Source organism: Protomyctophum parallelum (genome assembly GCF_964188405.1).
Source record: "Protomyctophum parallelum genome assembly, chromosome: 19".
Taxonomy (NCBI): domain Eukaryota; kingdom Metazoa; phylum Chordata; class Actinopteri; order Myctophiformes; family Myctophidae; genus Protomyctophum; species Protomyctophum parallelum.
This window is the reverse complement of record NC_139717.1, coordinates 25,765,447-25,781,676: the sequence shown is the minus strand read 5'-3', so window position 1 is coordinate 25,781,676 and position 16,230 is coordinate 25,765,447. Positions and strand designations below refer to the sequence as shown.

The 16,230-nt window shown below is 45.0% G+C and overlaps 1 protein-coding gene across 2 annotated transcripts in view; it reads right to left on the bottom strand.

The window, feature by feature from the left end:
- Nucleotides 1–4,577: 4,577 nt before the first annotated feature.
- Nucleotides 4,578–16,230, bottom strand: part of ches1 (checkpoint suppressor 1) — a 114,830-nt gene continuing 103,177 nt past the window's right edge. For both annotated transcript variants that reach the window (XM_083791053.1, XM_083791054.1), the window contains exons 6-7: nt 11,741–11,849; nt 4,578–9,900 (exon numbers count right to left, since the gene is read on the bottom strand). In XM_083791053.1, the coding sequence (XP_083647179.1) occupies nt 9,168–9,900; nt 11,741–11,849 (842 nt within the window). In that variant the 3' untranslated portion in view covers nt 4,578–9,167. The remainder of the gene's footprint in view (nt 9,901–11,740; nt 11,850–16,230) is intronic.

The following is a 16,230-nucleotide window of genomic DNA, read 5'->3' as shown; positions in this document are numbered from 1 at the left end:
CCGTCATCTCGCGAGACTTCGCGCGGAGGTTGACTCCCTCCCGAACCCCCCCCCCCCCCCCCCCCCTAGTCTACTGTCGGGCAGATAGTAGATACCTAGTATGTTTGTTTGTTTGTTTGATTGATTGAAGAATGTATTAACAGATTGGAGAATTACAGTAGGCTACATTTAAAGCACAACTCAATACAAAACTGTTAACTGTGGACGACACCATAAAGCATTACACTTGTTTAGAATATAGGGTCCACCGCATGTTCAATTCATCATAACATTTAGAGACATACAAATAAACACTTCAAGTTGTATTAAATGTTTTTGTTTTCGTAAATTAATAAGCTATGATTGATTGATTGATTGATTGATTGATTGAAAATGTTATTATTTAAACAGTTTGTACTTTGTAGAGTGGAATAGTAAGAGAGAAGCGGGTGCCTATGGGCTATAGTTCCAAACATATTTGGAACTATCCCATTGAGATAGAATGAGCACTTCCATTGTTACAATGGGAGTCAACGCTAGTGTCGCTGCTCTCTTACTAGATTAATCTGAGTTACAGGTCAATACAAAATCGGCTTAAACGAGAAAATACTAAATGTTGCGTTTACACGGGCAGACGCAAAGACGCAGTCAATTCCTGAAAAGTATAAGGGTTTTGGACTTACGAGGTTTCCCACTCGACGACACGCCATGACTTGAGTACTGTGTGTGTGCTACTACTTCACAGCACATCTCCAAGCTCACGACGGGTTGCGGATGAGACGCGCCATGAGCTTGTACATCTGCTATTTTGGGCGCGCGTCACCGTCTTACGACGGAGCGTACGTTTAGGAATGAGTCAGCTGATGGGAAATGTATTTTTTTTATATGTTTGATGACTGTGACACAAAAGTTGCAAAACGTTGATATGTATTGTAATATATTATAATTTATAAACTTGTTTATCGTAAACATTTCCATTGCAGCACATGAGATAAATTTTTAATATAGGCCTATTAAACTGTTTTGATTTCTTCGAGTGGTCTGCAGTGGTTAGGCTACACCATATTGATCCATGAGCTTATTGATCAGCCATTGGAATGATTCATCCATTAAGTGATCCATGCTCAACCACTGATTCACATTTCGGAAACAAATAGGAACTTCAGGGCACACGTGAATAAATAGCCTATGTCTATGACATTTGATAATTTGTCTTACTTGATGTATTGTTCTTTATATCGTTTTCTCGACATAGACGAAGTCACAGATAGGCTACATTTTAGACTAGATATTAGAGAATGTGCCATTTCAGCTTGACTAAAAACATGCATTGCACACACTAGACGTCAACAATCACAAACGATCATAAAGAACTTTCCCACCAAAATATGTAAATCAAATGAGCAAATCAGGTTCATTATTATATGCTCTGTCCTAAATAATGAACCTGAATTCATGTAGTAACTAAGTTAGACCACAAGATGGCGACGACGCCACATAATACCGATTTTAACACGTCCATGTACTTATATAGCATTGATTCTCAAACATTTTTATGTCAAGGACCCCCAAATAATATGTATTTACTATTTACTATTTAGCCCTGAAAATTCCCATACAATTTCTGTGTAGTGTTGTTATAGCCTAGATACGGTGTGTGTGTGTGTGTGTGTGTGTGTGTGTGTGTGTGTGTGTGTGTGTGTGTGTGTGTGTGTGTGTGTGTGCGTGCGTGCGTGCGTGCGAGCGTGCGTGCGTGCGTGTAATAATTATATTTTGAAAATAGCATAAGTTCACATTTCAAATTGCCAATGTAGCCTAGTTAAAGTGGTTAAACTTATTCTTTGATGAATTGATTTTTCTGGGGACCACCTGGCCCTAGGACCTATAGGGGTCCTTGAGGAGAGACCCCTAGGACCTATAGGGTCCTTGAGGAGAGACCCCTAGGACCTATAGGGTCCTTGAGGAGAGACCCCTAGGACCTATAGGGGTCCTTGAGGAGAGACCCCTATAGGACTTATAGGGGTCCTTAAGGAGAGACCCCTAGGGCTTAGGGGTCCTTAAGGAGAGACCCCTATAGGACCTATAGGGGTCCTTAAGGAGAGACCCCTATAGGACCTATAGGGGTCCTTAAGGAGAGACCCCTATAGGGCTTAGGGGTCCCCATGGTATATGCACTTTGAGATCCACCATTGATGTACAGCATATAGAAGAAACCATTTATTGATTTCTCATTCCATGACACACACACTCTCACACACACACACACACACACACACACACACACACACACACACACACACACACACACACGCTGACTGCATTCACGATTCAGTTAAGGCGAGAGCATGTCACATATATAATTGCCAAAATGTTAAACTTCAAGAATCTTTTTTTGTTTGTCCAAAAACAGAACAAAGCCTGCCGCTGCTGCTGCTGCTCTCGGACAAACCAAGGGAGATTTCTTCCAAAACATAAAGCCTTTCATGGAGTAAATGAGATCTGACAAGGGAGCCCTACCTCCACTTCGGTCTCCATGGAAACTTGCCTCAATAGACATTGCATGGATGGGGATGATATAGTCCATGCACCACGCAGCCCTCTCCGCATCAATCAGCTTAATACCTCCTCTCCCCCCGCCCCCCCCCCACACACACACACACACACACACACACACACACACACACACACACACACACACGTGCACTCACACACACACACACACACACACACACACACACACACACACACACACACACACACACACACACACACACACACACACACACACACTGCACTTAAATTGTGTGTGACTATCGTGCATGCATTCACAATTTATTTTATTTCGCAGGGTGTAAATTAAAGGCCTACTTTATAGTCATAAGATTGCCTTTTGGAATTCACGTGTAACCCGTTTCTTTATCACGATGGCAAATAAATAAGCTATTGAATATGTGACTCCCCCCCCCTACCCCTACCCCCCCCCCAGCATCCACTCCATGCACACAAAGTGATTTGTAGACCCCTGCGCCTGCGGTGTATAAGTTGAGCGATGCTTCCAAAGGCACCATTCAACCAGGGAAACCGTGAGACGATAACAGCCATAAAGCGTCTTCCTTTTTCCTTTTCCTTTTTTTCCCTCCATTTTTTTAATCTAAAGAGACGTTTGAGTCTCACTCTCAAGTAACTCCGTGGAATGATGCCCCCTAAAGATGCACAGAACACGCACTTTTCTTTTCTTCCTCCCCTTTCTTTGCTGTAGTTGCATAGCAACAGAGGAACTGCTGCTGCTGCTGCTGGATCCAGTTGTGACTCCGTCGCACAGCGGTGTCGCGCCTTGAAAATAGCTGACCTACAAGCTCACAACGTGTCACACCCGGGATGTGCGGTGAGCTTACAGGTCGCCTATTTTTGACACGGTCGTGCGGCGAAGTATGCATGGGCGCAGTGTGGGGCAAGGGACACTGGTTCATGATTAGTAAGCCCATCTTGACTTGCATCTTCAATTATGAATGGGCTTCCCACTTACACATGGCTCCAAAATGGCAACACTCACAGACTGATAAGGCATTAAGGAACTCCATGGTAGCCTACACTTAACTCTTTTACTGTGTTTCCCCAAGGACAAGCTTGAGTATGACTCTAATCAGAAATATTGCACGGTCCTTAGTGATTGGAGGAAGTCACTGAATAATTAACTAGTGGAATAAGACTGGTTTATGATAAGGCCCTTGTTGATGGAAGTATGGGAGGTTAATGATTGGGGTCAGCATCAAGAGCAAACTGAAGGGTCTTTCAAAGATAGCTCTGCTGTGTGCAGTAAATGGAGGAAATTATGAATTGTTGGGACTCTTAGGGCCGATTCATACTCTTAGGGCCGATTCATACTCCTATTTTACCGCTGTTTCGGCGCTGTAGTGCCGAAATGATTTCGGCTCGTCAGAAAATTCCAGTAGTACCGAAGAGCCGACTTTAGGACGGTACCCGCCCCCCCCGAACCTCAAATGACGTCACATTGTAGGCTCTACAGAGCTGAACCGACTTTTATTCGGATCTAAAATAGGAGTATGAATCGGCCCCTATTTTAGAGCCGAATAAAAGTCGGTTCGGCTCTGTAGAGCCTAAAATGTGACGTCATTTGAGGTTCGGGGGGGTGGGTACCGTCCTAAAGTCGGCTCTTCGGTGCTACTGAAAATTTCTGACGAGCCGAAATCATTTCGGCACTACAGTGCCGAAACAGCGGTAAAGTGTATATGAATCGGTCCTTATGTTTACCAAAAATATGAAATCCATAGTATTGGTATTCCTGAGCCTACTTATGAATCATATAAATTACTCTTAATAGTTAAATAGATGTTATACTATCTATAATCATCAATATGTAGATATTCATAGATTTTAATAGAAGGGTAGATAAAATAAATTTAAATATATTTTACAATTTCATTTTCCAGAATGAAATTGGGCACCCGGTATGTTCTGTAAATACCAGATGCCCAGTGTTCCGAGGCCGTGGGATTTGCGAGGGGCCCAGAAGGTTTTGGTGCCCATTGGAGCGGTATTCTTAACAAAAACCAAGAGAAAGAGCAGTCAATGTCATCTTTTGCAACTTGTAGTTTTTTATTATTGCAACCAACTGGAAGACAATACATCACATGAACATCATTGTAGTTTTTCAGGGGAGGGGAAGGGAAAATAAAATAAAACATTTATATTTTGGACAACGTTGATATTTACATGTACTGATGAAATAGTTTGAATTCGTTCTTTGGCAATATGATTGCACAATAAGAGAATCGAACATTTACCAAAAAACAAAAAAAAACAAAGAAGGAAAACAAAGAAAAAAAAGAACAGAAACGTACACCAGGGTTTCACTCTGCATCACATCTCACAGGTCAATAATAGGTTTGCATTTTGACATCTCTAACCTATGGCTTTCAAATACTCATCTCAAATAGTCACCAAAAGATAACGGCAGTATTGTTACAAGTACTTATGTCAAGAGACAAAATTAAACTAAAAATGAAAACGCTCACAAAAAACGGCAACAACAAAAAACAAAAAAAATGGCAACCATTCTATATAGCACTGCACTGTGTTTGGCAGCTTCGAAAGAAACACTCACTTCTAGGGGAGCTTCTCGGGCAGTGAACTTCTGTATATATTTTCCTTTTTTGCTTTTAAAATGTCCCACTCCGCTGCGTTCTGTTTTTCCAGCCCTAGCAGGTCAGGAGTTCATCTCTCCTGCATGTCACCGTGTGAGTCAGAGGAAAATGGGTATAGTTGCCAAAGCAACACATTCTCCCCTCGACATGCGTCTTGCCTACTGAACACGTTATTATTAGTCACCACAACAGCAGACTGTTACCACAAATACAGCAGGATGCGTATAAGCTTGGCTGTGGCGAGCGCCTCAGACACACAACAAGACAAGATCAGAATGAGAGATGGATGGCATGCAACAAGGACACATATAGGTGGGGTATCTCTCCTTTTAAGCTTTAGTGTATGTCGGCACACATACATACCATACAAAATGCAAAGCCGGTGATGCATGTTGGTGCTACAGGTTGGTTGGTACAAAAAAACCCAATAATTAAATAACGTACCAGTGAACAGGACATGCAGGACACGTCTGTGTGCCCACTTGGTTCTCCCCACCGTCACACTGTAAAATCCTGAGTGTAAATTGAGGGGTGGTCAATAGCTGAGTGGGTATAGGTAGAGAGAGAGAGGCCGTTTGGTAATCAGAAGTTCACCGGTTAGACCCTCTGCTCGACCATCTATGTTTGGAAGTGTCCCTGACCACTTGACCTCTAACAGCTCCCTCCTCATCCGAGCAAGCCTCCTCCTGGGCAAAATGCAGAAAAGTTATGTCCTGCTCGGGACACTCCTTTTCGGTTAAAAGTGTAACTCTTAAGCCCCAAACCACACCAATGGGACGCCATGCAACAAGTGCATGGCAGTGTGGTTTGGGCCATTGGATTGAACCAGTTGAATCACTTTGGGTCGACGTGCACCAGAACACATCACACTGCTGGGACAAACGCTAAAACTGTCTCGTCCGGTCTCGACCCTTTGGTTTGGTTTGGGTTTTTAGACTGTGTAATACAAATGTAAGTGCTACAAACATGTAACACTCTAAAAGGTCCCTGCACACTGCTGCGTTTTCTGGATTTTTTTAACAGCGTTTTCCCCACCATTTTTCCACGTCCAGTCTGCAAGGAACTTAAGAGTAACATTTTTAAAAGAAAAGGAGTGCTGTTTGTCTTTGTATAACCGAATGTAACACTCTGTTCAGCGTTACAAATGGATCAATGAACACTGAGGGTTTTAATGTGAGAATCATTTGAACATTTTGAAGCACCGCGTGAGACAACAGAGGTTACTTTTCTCCCACAAACGGGTGTTTAGACAGATCATGTGTAGTGTGGGTACATTGTCTGTGAGAGAAAGAAACTGAGCTTGTTTCAATGCATCCTTGTTATAGTTTAGGCAGACCAAAGAGTAGGCTAGTGGCCGTGCAATAACCATAACATCACTAACGGTCTTCTTGGGGTTCAACTACCGCGTCTGTGTTGTGATGTTTCAATTAAGTCAGATCTCTGTGACCGAGAGTGTAATAGCACACATGCTGTTGAGGTTAAGTAAGTAACCTTCAGCCCTAACAGTTGAACTCAGTGGTGTGTGTGAGCCAGTAGGAATCTTCAACAAATCCTCACAGATTTGAGGACAAACAAACCTCACATCTCCATGTTCCCTCACCGAAATAGATATGCAATCACTTTCAAACGATAGGATTTTAAAACACTTTCCTAATAATAGAGAAGGTAAAATAGGCAGGTATCAATAATTAAGGTTTTTTTTTGGTTTGGAGATAGGAGGTTCTTTCAGGACACCAACACATGGAGATTCCCCATGCTCAAACTGTTCCCCACATCTACACCAGACATCGTTGATGGAAGAACTGGGACGAGTATACATTTACACAGAAGAAGAACATAAAAAACTAAACCACAACACTGTAATAAAGACAAGTGGCGTCCTGTCCAAACATGTCAGAAGCATGATAACAGAGGTATTGAGGGCAGGCAGGCAGGCAGGCACAATGTTAAAGGGGTGTGTGTGTGTGTGTGTGTGTGTGTGTGTGTGTGTGTTCTCGGGCACGCCAAACTCTCACACTAACCGTTCTACTGACAGGTTCTGAAATAACACTGGGAGTAACACGGAACACGTTTATCACTGTGCAGGTGGAGGAAGACCCAAAGGCCACCACCTGAAGGGTAACAGCGCCACCTAAAGCCCAGGAATGGTAGTACAGGGCTTCCAAACTCTTCAGTCATCCCCCCCCCCCCCCACGACCCCCAAACTTTCCTCCCTGAAGTTTTGACAAATCGCACTCCGAAGAAACACGACATTAAAAAAAAAAGACTAAAAATTAAATCAAAATTAAAATTTCAACATAATTGAGGGTACAAGAATTGGCGGCAAAACATTTTTTTTTCCTTTTTTTTTTTTTAGCTTTCTTCTAGGATCAAGGTTTATATGAAAATAAGTCATGCTTCATGCTAAATACATTGTTTATCTTACATAATCTTTGAATAAAAAAACATTTTGCTTTGTATCTTATTTACAAGCACCCATGCAATATATAACTGAGAAAGTCCTGCAGGTCAAATTGCTTCAATTAAGAAAGGAAAAAAATAAAATAAAAATATTTTCTAACCTTTTTACAGAGTTGTCCGCACGGGACAAATTGCTTATATCTTTATGAGGGTAGAGTGAGAAGGGGGGGGGGGGGGGGGGGAGGTAACGGATACAAACGAAAAACATAAACTCCACAGTTCATGTATACGTATAGAATTATTTGATGCAGTAAAATGGACAGGCGGTTTTCGGGTGTGATTAGCTACTGGCAGCTTCTAACCAGGTGTCTACAATCTACAGTATGGACGGGCGTACAGTAAAAGGTTTTAGGGAGGTTTACATTATGCAACAACAACAACAACAACGACGACAACAAAAAGAAGGAGATATTGCCTCAGACCCGGCGCACATCTGATCCGTCCGTCTCTGTGAAGATAAACATGACCATGTCTTTTTTTTTTCTTTTTCTTCTTCTTCTTTTTAATATAATATAACTATTCTTAAATACTATGAGTGCTCCTGAAACACACTGCGTCTTTACCCAACCCCCCCAGCCCCCCCACCCCCCTCCCCCATGACAGTCGTTTTTTTGTAGAAGTGGCGCAAAAATAATCGGGAAGTGCATGAGTACACGTCGCGTTGGGTCGTACAATTCTTTTGACACTTTACGGTAATTTTCACCTCTCTAACTCTGTGACCTTTTTGCTATGCCCTCAGCGTCGTTGTATGTAGTTTTGTTTTAGCTGTCATGTCGGCTACTATCTTTGGCACAGTCTCACATTTGTGCTCGTGGATGTAGAGAGAGTGCGGCTAGGGGGCAGCAGAGAGCTCTCTAAAGTCTGTCAAACAGGCTTGTCTTGCTAGCTCAGCGTCCTAGCTTAGCATCACCGCAAGGTTGCTACAGATTCACATAATTATAGACAAACAGATAAGACAAACGGCCATCCTCCCACTCGGATATGTTCCTCAATGTGATTCCGCTCCGTCACGTACGTCCAAGCTGTCCCAATTTAGTGACAAAACACGTTTTTCTATGGCTTTCATCCCCTTTTTAAACAACAAAAACAACAAAGACACATGGAAATTAATCACCCACAGTTGTTAAGTGTTGCTGAACATGTAGGAAAACAGAGATTTTTGATATTGCCACATATAAGTAGGATTCACCTAATGCCCTGCAGATAGATAGATAGATAGATAGATAGATAGATAGATAGATAGATAGATAGATAGATAGATAGATAGATAGATAGATAGATAGATAGATAGAGGGAGATGAGAGGAGTCCATTGAGAGACTAATGCTTTAGTAACATTACTTGTTGACCTGTTTTATGTGCATCTGTATGTCGTTTATGCATGTTTCCGTATGCATGTGCTGTATATATACTGTACTGTATATGTATGGTACATGTGTGCAATGGGTGCAAGTGTAAATATATCATGTACGTGTTTGTCTTGGCATGACGTTGTTTATATATATGATGTAGGTGGCGTGCGTGCGCGCGTGTGTGTGTGTGTGTAATGCTCGTGTCCATGGGTTTAGTTCCTCAGGGCGTCTTTCTGTTCCTTCTTGGCGGTGCGGTTGGTGATGTTGTTGAGGCAGGCCCGGACGCCGGCCAGGTGGAGCAGCGACCCCGCCGCCTCCTTCATCTCCTCGTCGTCGCTCTCCGGCTTCTCCAGCGCCGCCGCCACGCTGGCGGCCAGCGCCCGCCGCTTCTTCAGCGGCAGCGTGTCCACCCCGCCGCCCGCCGCCCCCCGCAGACGGTTTTTGGTCCAGCAGGGCAACAAGCTGCTACTCCCGCTCGCCACCATCAGCGTCCCTCCCGCTGCAGCCACCGCCACCGCGCCCCCCACTATCCCCGTCGTCGTCCCCGTCCCTCCCCCTCCTCCTCCCGAGCTGTGTCTCTGTCCACCCCGCTGCTGGGAAGAAGCGTTGGCCGCCGTCGCCACCGCGTGCGCGTCCAGCGGGATCTCGCGCGGCTCAGGCTTGACGTCCGACTCGATCTCCACGGCGATGATGTCATCGTCGTAGGCGTCGTCGTCTGGGTCGTCGTCGCCTACGTCGTGGTCTATCGGGGAGCAGAAGGACGCGGGGGGGCTGAAGCCCGCGCCCTGCGAGGAGCAGGGCCTGCTGGGGGACTTGGCCGTGCTGTAGGTGTGGTCCAGGTCCTGGAGGTCGTCGTCCTCATCCTCCTCGTCCTCTTCACCGGGCGGCGGGCTCTCGCAGGACGGGCTGTCCTGGCCGCGGCTCAGGTAATCGCCCAGCGCCGACCTGTGTATGTACGAGGAGGAGCAGGGGCGCACGCACACGCCACACACACACAGAAACACGCACATACACACACGTTTTTGCAAATGTTAGGGTCACAAAATTAACCCAAATAAAATGATACATGAGTTATGTGATAAGTCAAGTAAATAACAACGTTGGCAACAAGCCTGCGCAACAAGTGTGTGCAACTGCACTGCACTCCACCGCAACCTACAGACTTCTAAGGCGGGGGTGGGGGCGGGCTTGGTTTGTGTTTACCTAGTTAAATCCTAGAGTGTTAATTCAACTCTGAAGTGTACACTCTCAGAGTGAAATGAACACTCAGGATTGTACAGTGTACACATTCCACTGCGAAGGCAGTGAATTGTGTTTGTGAAGACCTGCCTGTGCGTGCGTGCCTCTCTCTTGACGGTTTGTTTTGCTGTAGCGTCTCAGAGTCAACATCAGTTGGGCGGGCACGCACATAAAACTTTAGGTGATCATTTATCACACGCTGTAACGCTCCCTCAGCTTAGGCCTCGTCTGCATAAAGCTGCCGTGGGGATCGTATAACCTTGTAACCGCCTCTAAGGACTGAAGAAAAGCAGCCACACATTTTTGTGTGTGATGTTTTCTCTCGATTTTATGCAGTGTATATTTTGAGCAGGGTTCACTGGGTGGCCCGAGGTCATCGTCACATAAAGGATGTTTTCAGCGTTTCAAACCACGTAATGGGGGGAAAGTGAAGTGAAGCCACTTAACTTCCCATATACTAAACTTAGATCAAGTACAGCTAGTTCATTCACACTACAATGTTGAAGATCTGCTGCTTGTTCAGACGATAACAGCTGTTCCTCTGTGAGAGGTCATATCCTAATACTCCTTTCCTTTGCAGAGAAATGAAGGGAGGCATATTAATATCACAGCAACCACGAATCCACTACTCGTCTTTAATAACTTATTACAAAGCTGTACAAAAAGATTATAATAAAAAAATGTCATTACACTACCGTCCAATCAGAATCGCCGTTAATGTCCCATCCAATCTCATTTGCTGTTATCAACCATCCAATCATGGGTGCTGTTACAAGGCCATCCGAGTACAATCTCCATTACAAAGCCACCCAGGCTGAATTCCCATTAAAAAGCCATCCAATTACAATCGCGGTTACGGATAGTAGCAGCGTCCGTTGGTGTGGGCCATAAGAAGTATGGTCAAACCAGGGTGATGACAGGGGACAGTGACCAACGCATTACAAAGCGGCCAATGCATCAAAATTCAACAAAGTTTGACTGTGTTCAACTTTGTTCGAACACAAATCCGAATGCTTGGGGACCTTCAATGTCAACCATGTTGAACTTCGCGTCCGGAAACTCCACCCTTTCACTGGCATTGAATGGAAATGAAGAGGATGCCAACTGTTTCAGTCACTCAGAGTACACTTAACTGTTTAAACTGTTATGATGCCCTGATGTGCATGTCCACGCACGTTGTGAGGCTTGTCCCACAAATAACGTGTGAGTTTGTGTGTGTGTGCGTGCGTGTGTGCATGCATGTGTGTTACATAAACACACCTGGATAAGATGTTATAAACCAAGGGGGAGTGTGGATCAAACCCCTTTGTTTGACTTACGTGCACAATAAAGATGTGATTATGTAAACTTGGAGTGGAAATTCTTTGTGTCTGTCAGCGTCTGTTTTTCTGTGTGTTTGTGACCAACCCTGTATATGAATGTACTGTGTGCGTGCGTGCGTGCGTGCATGCGTGCGTGCGTGCGTGCATGCGTGCGGTGCGGTGCGTGCGTGCGTGCGGTGCGTGCGTGCGTGCGGTGCGTGCGAAAAGGTGAACAGCGTACTGACCTTATAGCAGAGGTTCTGCTCCCTACCGGGCTGACCGGTAGGGGTCTGATGACGGGGAACAAGGCCTGGTTCCTGACACGGACGCCATTTTGGATCACACCGCGGGGAACTAGAGAGAGAGAGAGAGAGAGAGAGAGAGAGAGAGAGAGGAGCAGACACAGGTGCTTATTATTAACACAAAGATACACACAAGCTCCACGGCAGTGGCCCGTTGCTGATCCATGGGAGATTACTGGCACATTACCATGGTCAACAGTACACACACGTTACGGATGAACACATACTGAAATACTGGGGAAAAAACACAAAATAAACAGTTCTGTGCTTAAACCCCATAATGCAGCATCCGTATTGTAGGGAAAACTTTGGCTGAAAACAGCAGATATGGCAGGGAAAGCGACCAGTACAGAGCCCTGAGGGACTCCACTCAACTATAATGGGATTTAAGTGGTTGACGTCGATTCAGCGCGTGGGAGAAACCAGCGGTGTAAAGTAACTAAGTACATTTACCTAAGTGAATGTATAAAGTACTCACTGCATAGTGAGTACTTTATACCTTTGGTACTTTAAGTAGATTTTGATACCTTTGTACTCAAGAACATTTTGAATTCCGGACTATAACTTGTAACGGAGTAGTACGCTCTACAGTGCAGTATTGATACTTTTACTCAAGTAAAACATGCTGAGGGCTTTTTCCACCAGCGAACGCGTGGGAGAAACACGGCGGACGGCTCTTTGACGATCACTGTCAGGCCTCTCCGTCAGAGCCCAGAGCAGCTCGATGAGGCTTCCGCCGGCCGCCGGAGAGGAGGGGAGGGAGAGGGCCCCACAGTGCAGTATTGATGAGCAGGGCCAGGTTCAATTGAGCGGTAAAGCGTCATAAATGAGTTAAGGCTGCTGCAAATCATTCAATTACCAACGACCGCTGGGCTCGGGGCTGAGTCAAGACCGTCCGTCTCTGTTCTCTGGACGCCACAGAACGCAGCGTGGGCTTATAGGGATAGAACGCTGCGCGTGTTCGTTTAATTCCTGTCCGTTGTTCCAAGGGGGTCAACGGTTGCTCTGATCAATGCTTGTGAGCATGAAGAACTATCCCCCTCATAAAAACTAAACTAAAAAACTAAAACTAAAGAAAAGCCAGAAGCCACAGATATTACAATGAAATGTAAAAATCACACCCGTGTAAAGTGAGGGGCGCTCTGGGGGAAAGGAACTGGTCGGAATAACGTGTTCCTTCCACGCGCTACGTCCAGACAGGGAAACTCCCCCTGTCAGGTGAAAAGAAGCAGCTAGGACTCCTCATGCATAGAAGGAGGCATGAGGTCAGTCCGCTGCCCCCCCAGGTTGGCAGAGGAGGAAGTGTAGCGCCCAGGATTACATTAGATAATTGGCACTGGGTGAAAAAGATAATTGGCACTGGGTGAAAAAACTGGGTTGCAAAAGCGTGGGATAAAAATGATATGATATATATTAAATATCATTTAAATATCATTGTGACGTAACATGTCGATTTGCTCAGACACTTAAATTCTCCTTTCATTGTCAATGACAAATGTGACACGAGTTAGGACAAAAATCTGTATATAGGAGGCCCTAAAAATGCAGCCACTACAAATTTAGCCACTTGTTTAAATGACCTTGAGGAGGGTTTGGGGACCCCCAAGCTCCCCACTAAGGGGGGTTTCCAGGAAGTCCTCAGCAGAAATATTGATAATTAAGAATCAAATGGACTCTTTACAGGTCTGTAACTCTGACTGACAGTGTACAAAATGGAACCATTACGGACCCTTACAACGTCAAAGTTATGGAGGTCCACCACCTAATGCATAACAAACTGGGGGTCCTTGAAATCAAAGTGCGAAACACAGCTGCTCTAAATGAATGTTTATGGGGTGTTCTAAGAACGTACATCACAGGTTGGAATCTCTGTTCTCTGTATTCTGGCTTTGTGCCCAAACTTGGGCGAGTGGGAGTCTGGACAAATGAAATTACCTCTCTGTCTCTGCAAGAATATGTACAAATACTAGTCTGCGTGCAATTCAAAGACCGAAGCATCTCATTCTACTGATCTCATCACCTGCGCAATGTGTTGTATAATAATTAAACAACTTAGTCCCCTCTCCCGTATACATCTTTTGTCCTCTGATTGCATGATGCATTCACGGTACCCGTCCTAACCATTAGGAGCAGTGGCTGCTATTAATGCAGCACCTGGGGAGCAGTTATGGGTTAAGTGCCTTGCTCAGAGACACTTCAGCACGTGGGTGAGCCGGGGGACGAACCAGGTGAACCAGGGACCTTCTGATTCCCATGAGGCCTCTATAGCTATTCAGCCATGGCTGAATGTGTGCGTGTGTGTGTGTGTGTGTGTGTGTGTGTGTGTGTGTGTGTGTGTGTGCATGTGTGCGTGCATGTGTGCGTGAGTGAGCGAGCGAGATAAATTGTGGCTGGAACACTCTGTACTTCACCCTGCCTATCTCAAACAGTGTTTGAAACATGGAAGAGAAGAGAGGAGAGGAAAAGAGGATAAGAGAAGAGAGGAAAAGAGGATAAGAGAAGAGAGGAAAAGAGAAGAGAAGAGAAGAGAAGAGAAGAGAAGAGAAGAGAAGAGAAGAGAAGAGAAGAGAAGAGAAGAGAAGAGAAGAGAAGAGAAGAGAAGAGAAGAGAAGAGAAGAGAAGAGAAGAGAAGAGAAGAGAAGAGAAGAGAAGAGATGTGAGTCTGGTTGGCTGCTCTATAGTGTCCACAGCTGTCCCCGTTCAGTAAAACAGCTGTCACGTTCGTGTCTGGGGTCAGTTTGTATCTCATAAATAATGACCTACCTCTTTGCTTGGTTTGCAACGCAAGCATATTTTAAGGTGTTATTATTGCATCACCAACGCTGGCTATATTCACTGCAAAACTTCCCGCACCCGTTTTTAGCCCATGTCCCCGTAAGTCTGAGCATGATTGATGTTATGCAGATATAATTCCTAAGACCTGTTTTGTGTTTTATTTTTTGGTTGAGAAATATGTTCTCAGCTCAGGGCTAGGAGGCTCATTAAAATGTAGGTTTCACTCTACAGTGAAACCTACAAGAACATTGTCACTGTCGGCTGTAAACGTTGCATGTCCAATATCTTTCAGGAAATTGAACCAAGAATTGTAGAAATACCGAAAAGAGCAGATCTACAAGCTCACAATGCATCATGGTGCGACACATTGTTAAGCTTGAAAACGACTATTTTCACTACTTGAGAGACCTAGAGTCTAAATGAGTCGTTTTCACACTTTCAAGATTCATCTGTGTCACTCTAAAATGACACAGATGATAGGGTGCGGTCACATCCAACTTCCACATTTCTACCTGTGCGGGTGGACTCTGCCAATTCTTTTAGATGGGAACGGAGCTGCCAATCACGGATTTCTAACAAAAAAACCCAAAGAAACCACTGAAAAGCTTTAGCAGAATCCACCCGCATAGGTAGAATTAAAGTTCAAGTGTGACCACACCCCTGGGCCTAAATGACAAAAAAGAAATACCGGTACGTAAATAAATAAACAAAACACGATGTATCATCACAGAAGGTCAAAAAAGAAAAGAAAAGGAGAAAGAAAATAGGTCACACAATCCTATATAGAGCCTTTATTCTAGGTGAATAGTGCAATATGTTTCAATATGGGGTGTACTGTACTGTACAGTATGTCATGTTTGTGTTGCTGCCGCATGAAGTTAGTCACTGTAGAGAGGAGATGTACAGCAAAATGAAACACACCCACAATTAACGTTATTACCTTCAGCTGTGCTTACACGTCAAAATGTCTGCTGTGAAAAAGGGTCTATTGCCATTGTGTGCGTGCGTGCGTGCCGTGCATGCGTGTGTGTGTGTGCATGTGTGTGTCCAAACAGTAATCTTATTGAGTGTGGTGGTGAGGGTGGGTCTGCCTCTCTGATATCTCCAGCCCTGCTCTCCGTAACCTTATAAGTAAGTCCCTGCACAGTGTCTTGTCTGTAATCTTGATCACTGACTGCAAGGTTGTGCGTGCGTGCGCGTGCGCCGTGCATGCTCGTGGTCGAGCGTGTGTGTGCGTGTGTAATTGTAGGTCTCCCTGGGTTAACATGCCTGCCCCCCCACCACCACCACCCTCACTCCAGTCAGGCTTTGGGTTGCCATAGCGACGGCTCCCTTTTCCACATGCCACAGAGTGGTAGATCATGCTTTAGACAAGGAGGGGGAAGGTGCAGAGAGAATGAGAGAGAGAGTGAGAGAGAAAGAGAGTGAGAGAGAGAGAGTGAGAGAGAGAGTGAGTGAGAGAGACAGAGAGAGACCGTATGTCAGCGATTCCCAACCCGTGGGTCGGGGCCCGTTGGCTGGCCGTGAGGATATTCCATGCGGGCGCACCCAAAAATTCCAAAACACTAAGACTAACTTTTTCCTGTCAAGGATGTTTTTTGGCCACGGACAACCTTCAGATTGTTGAGGGGCGCCGGCCTCTCCTATATCCAGCTTTA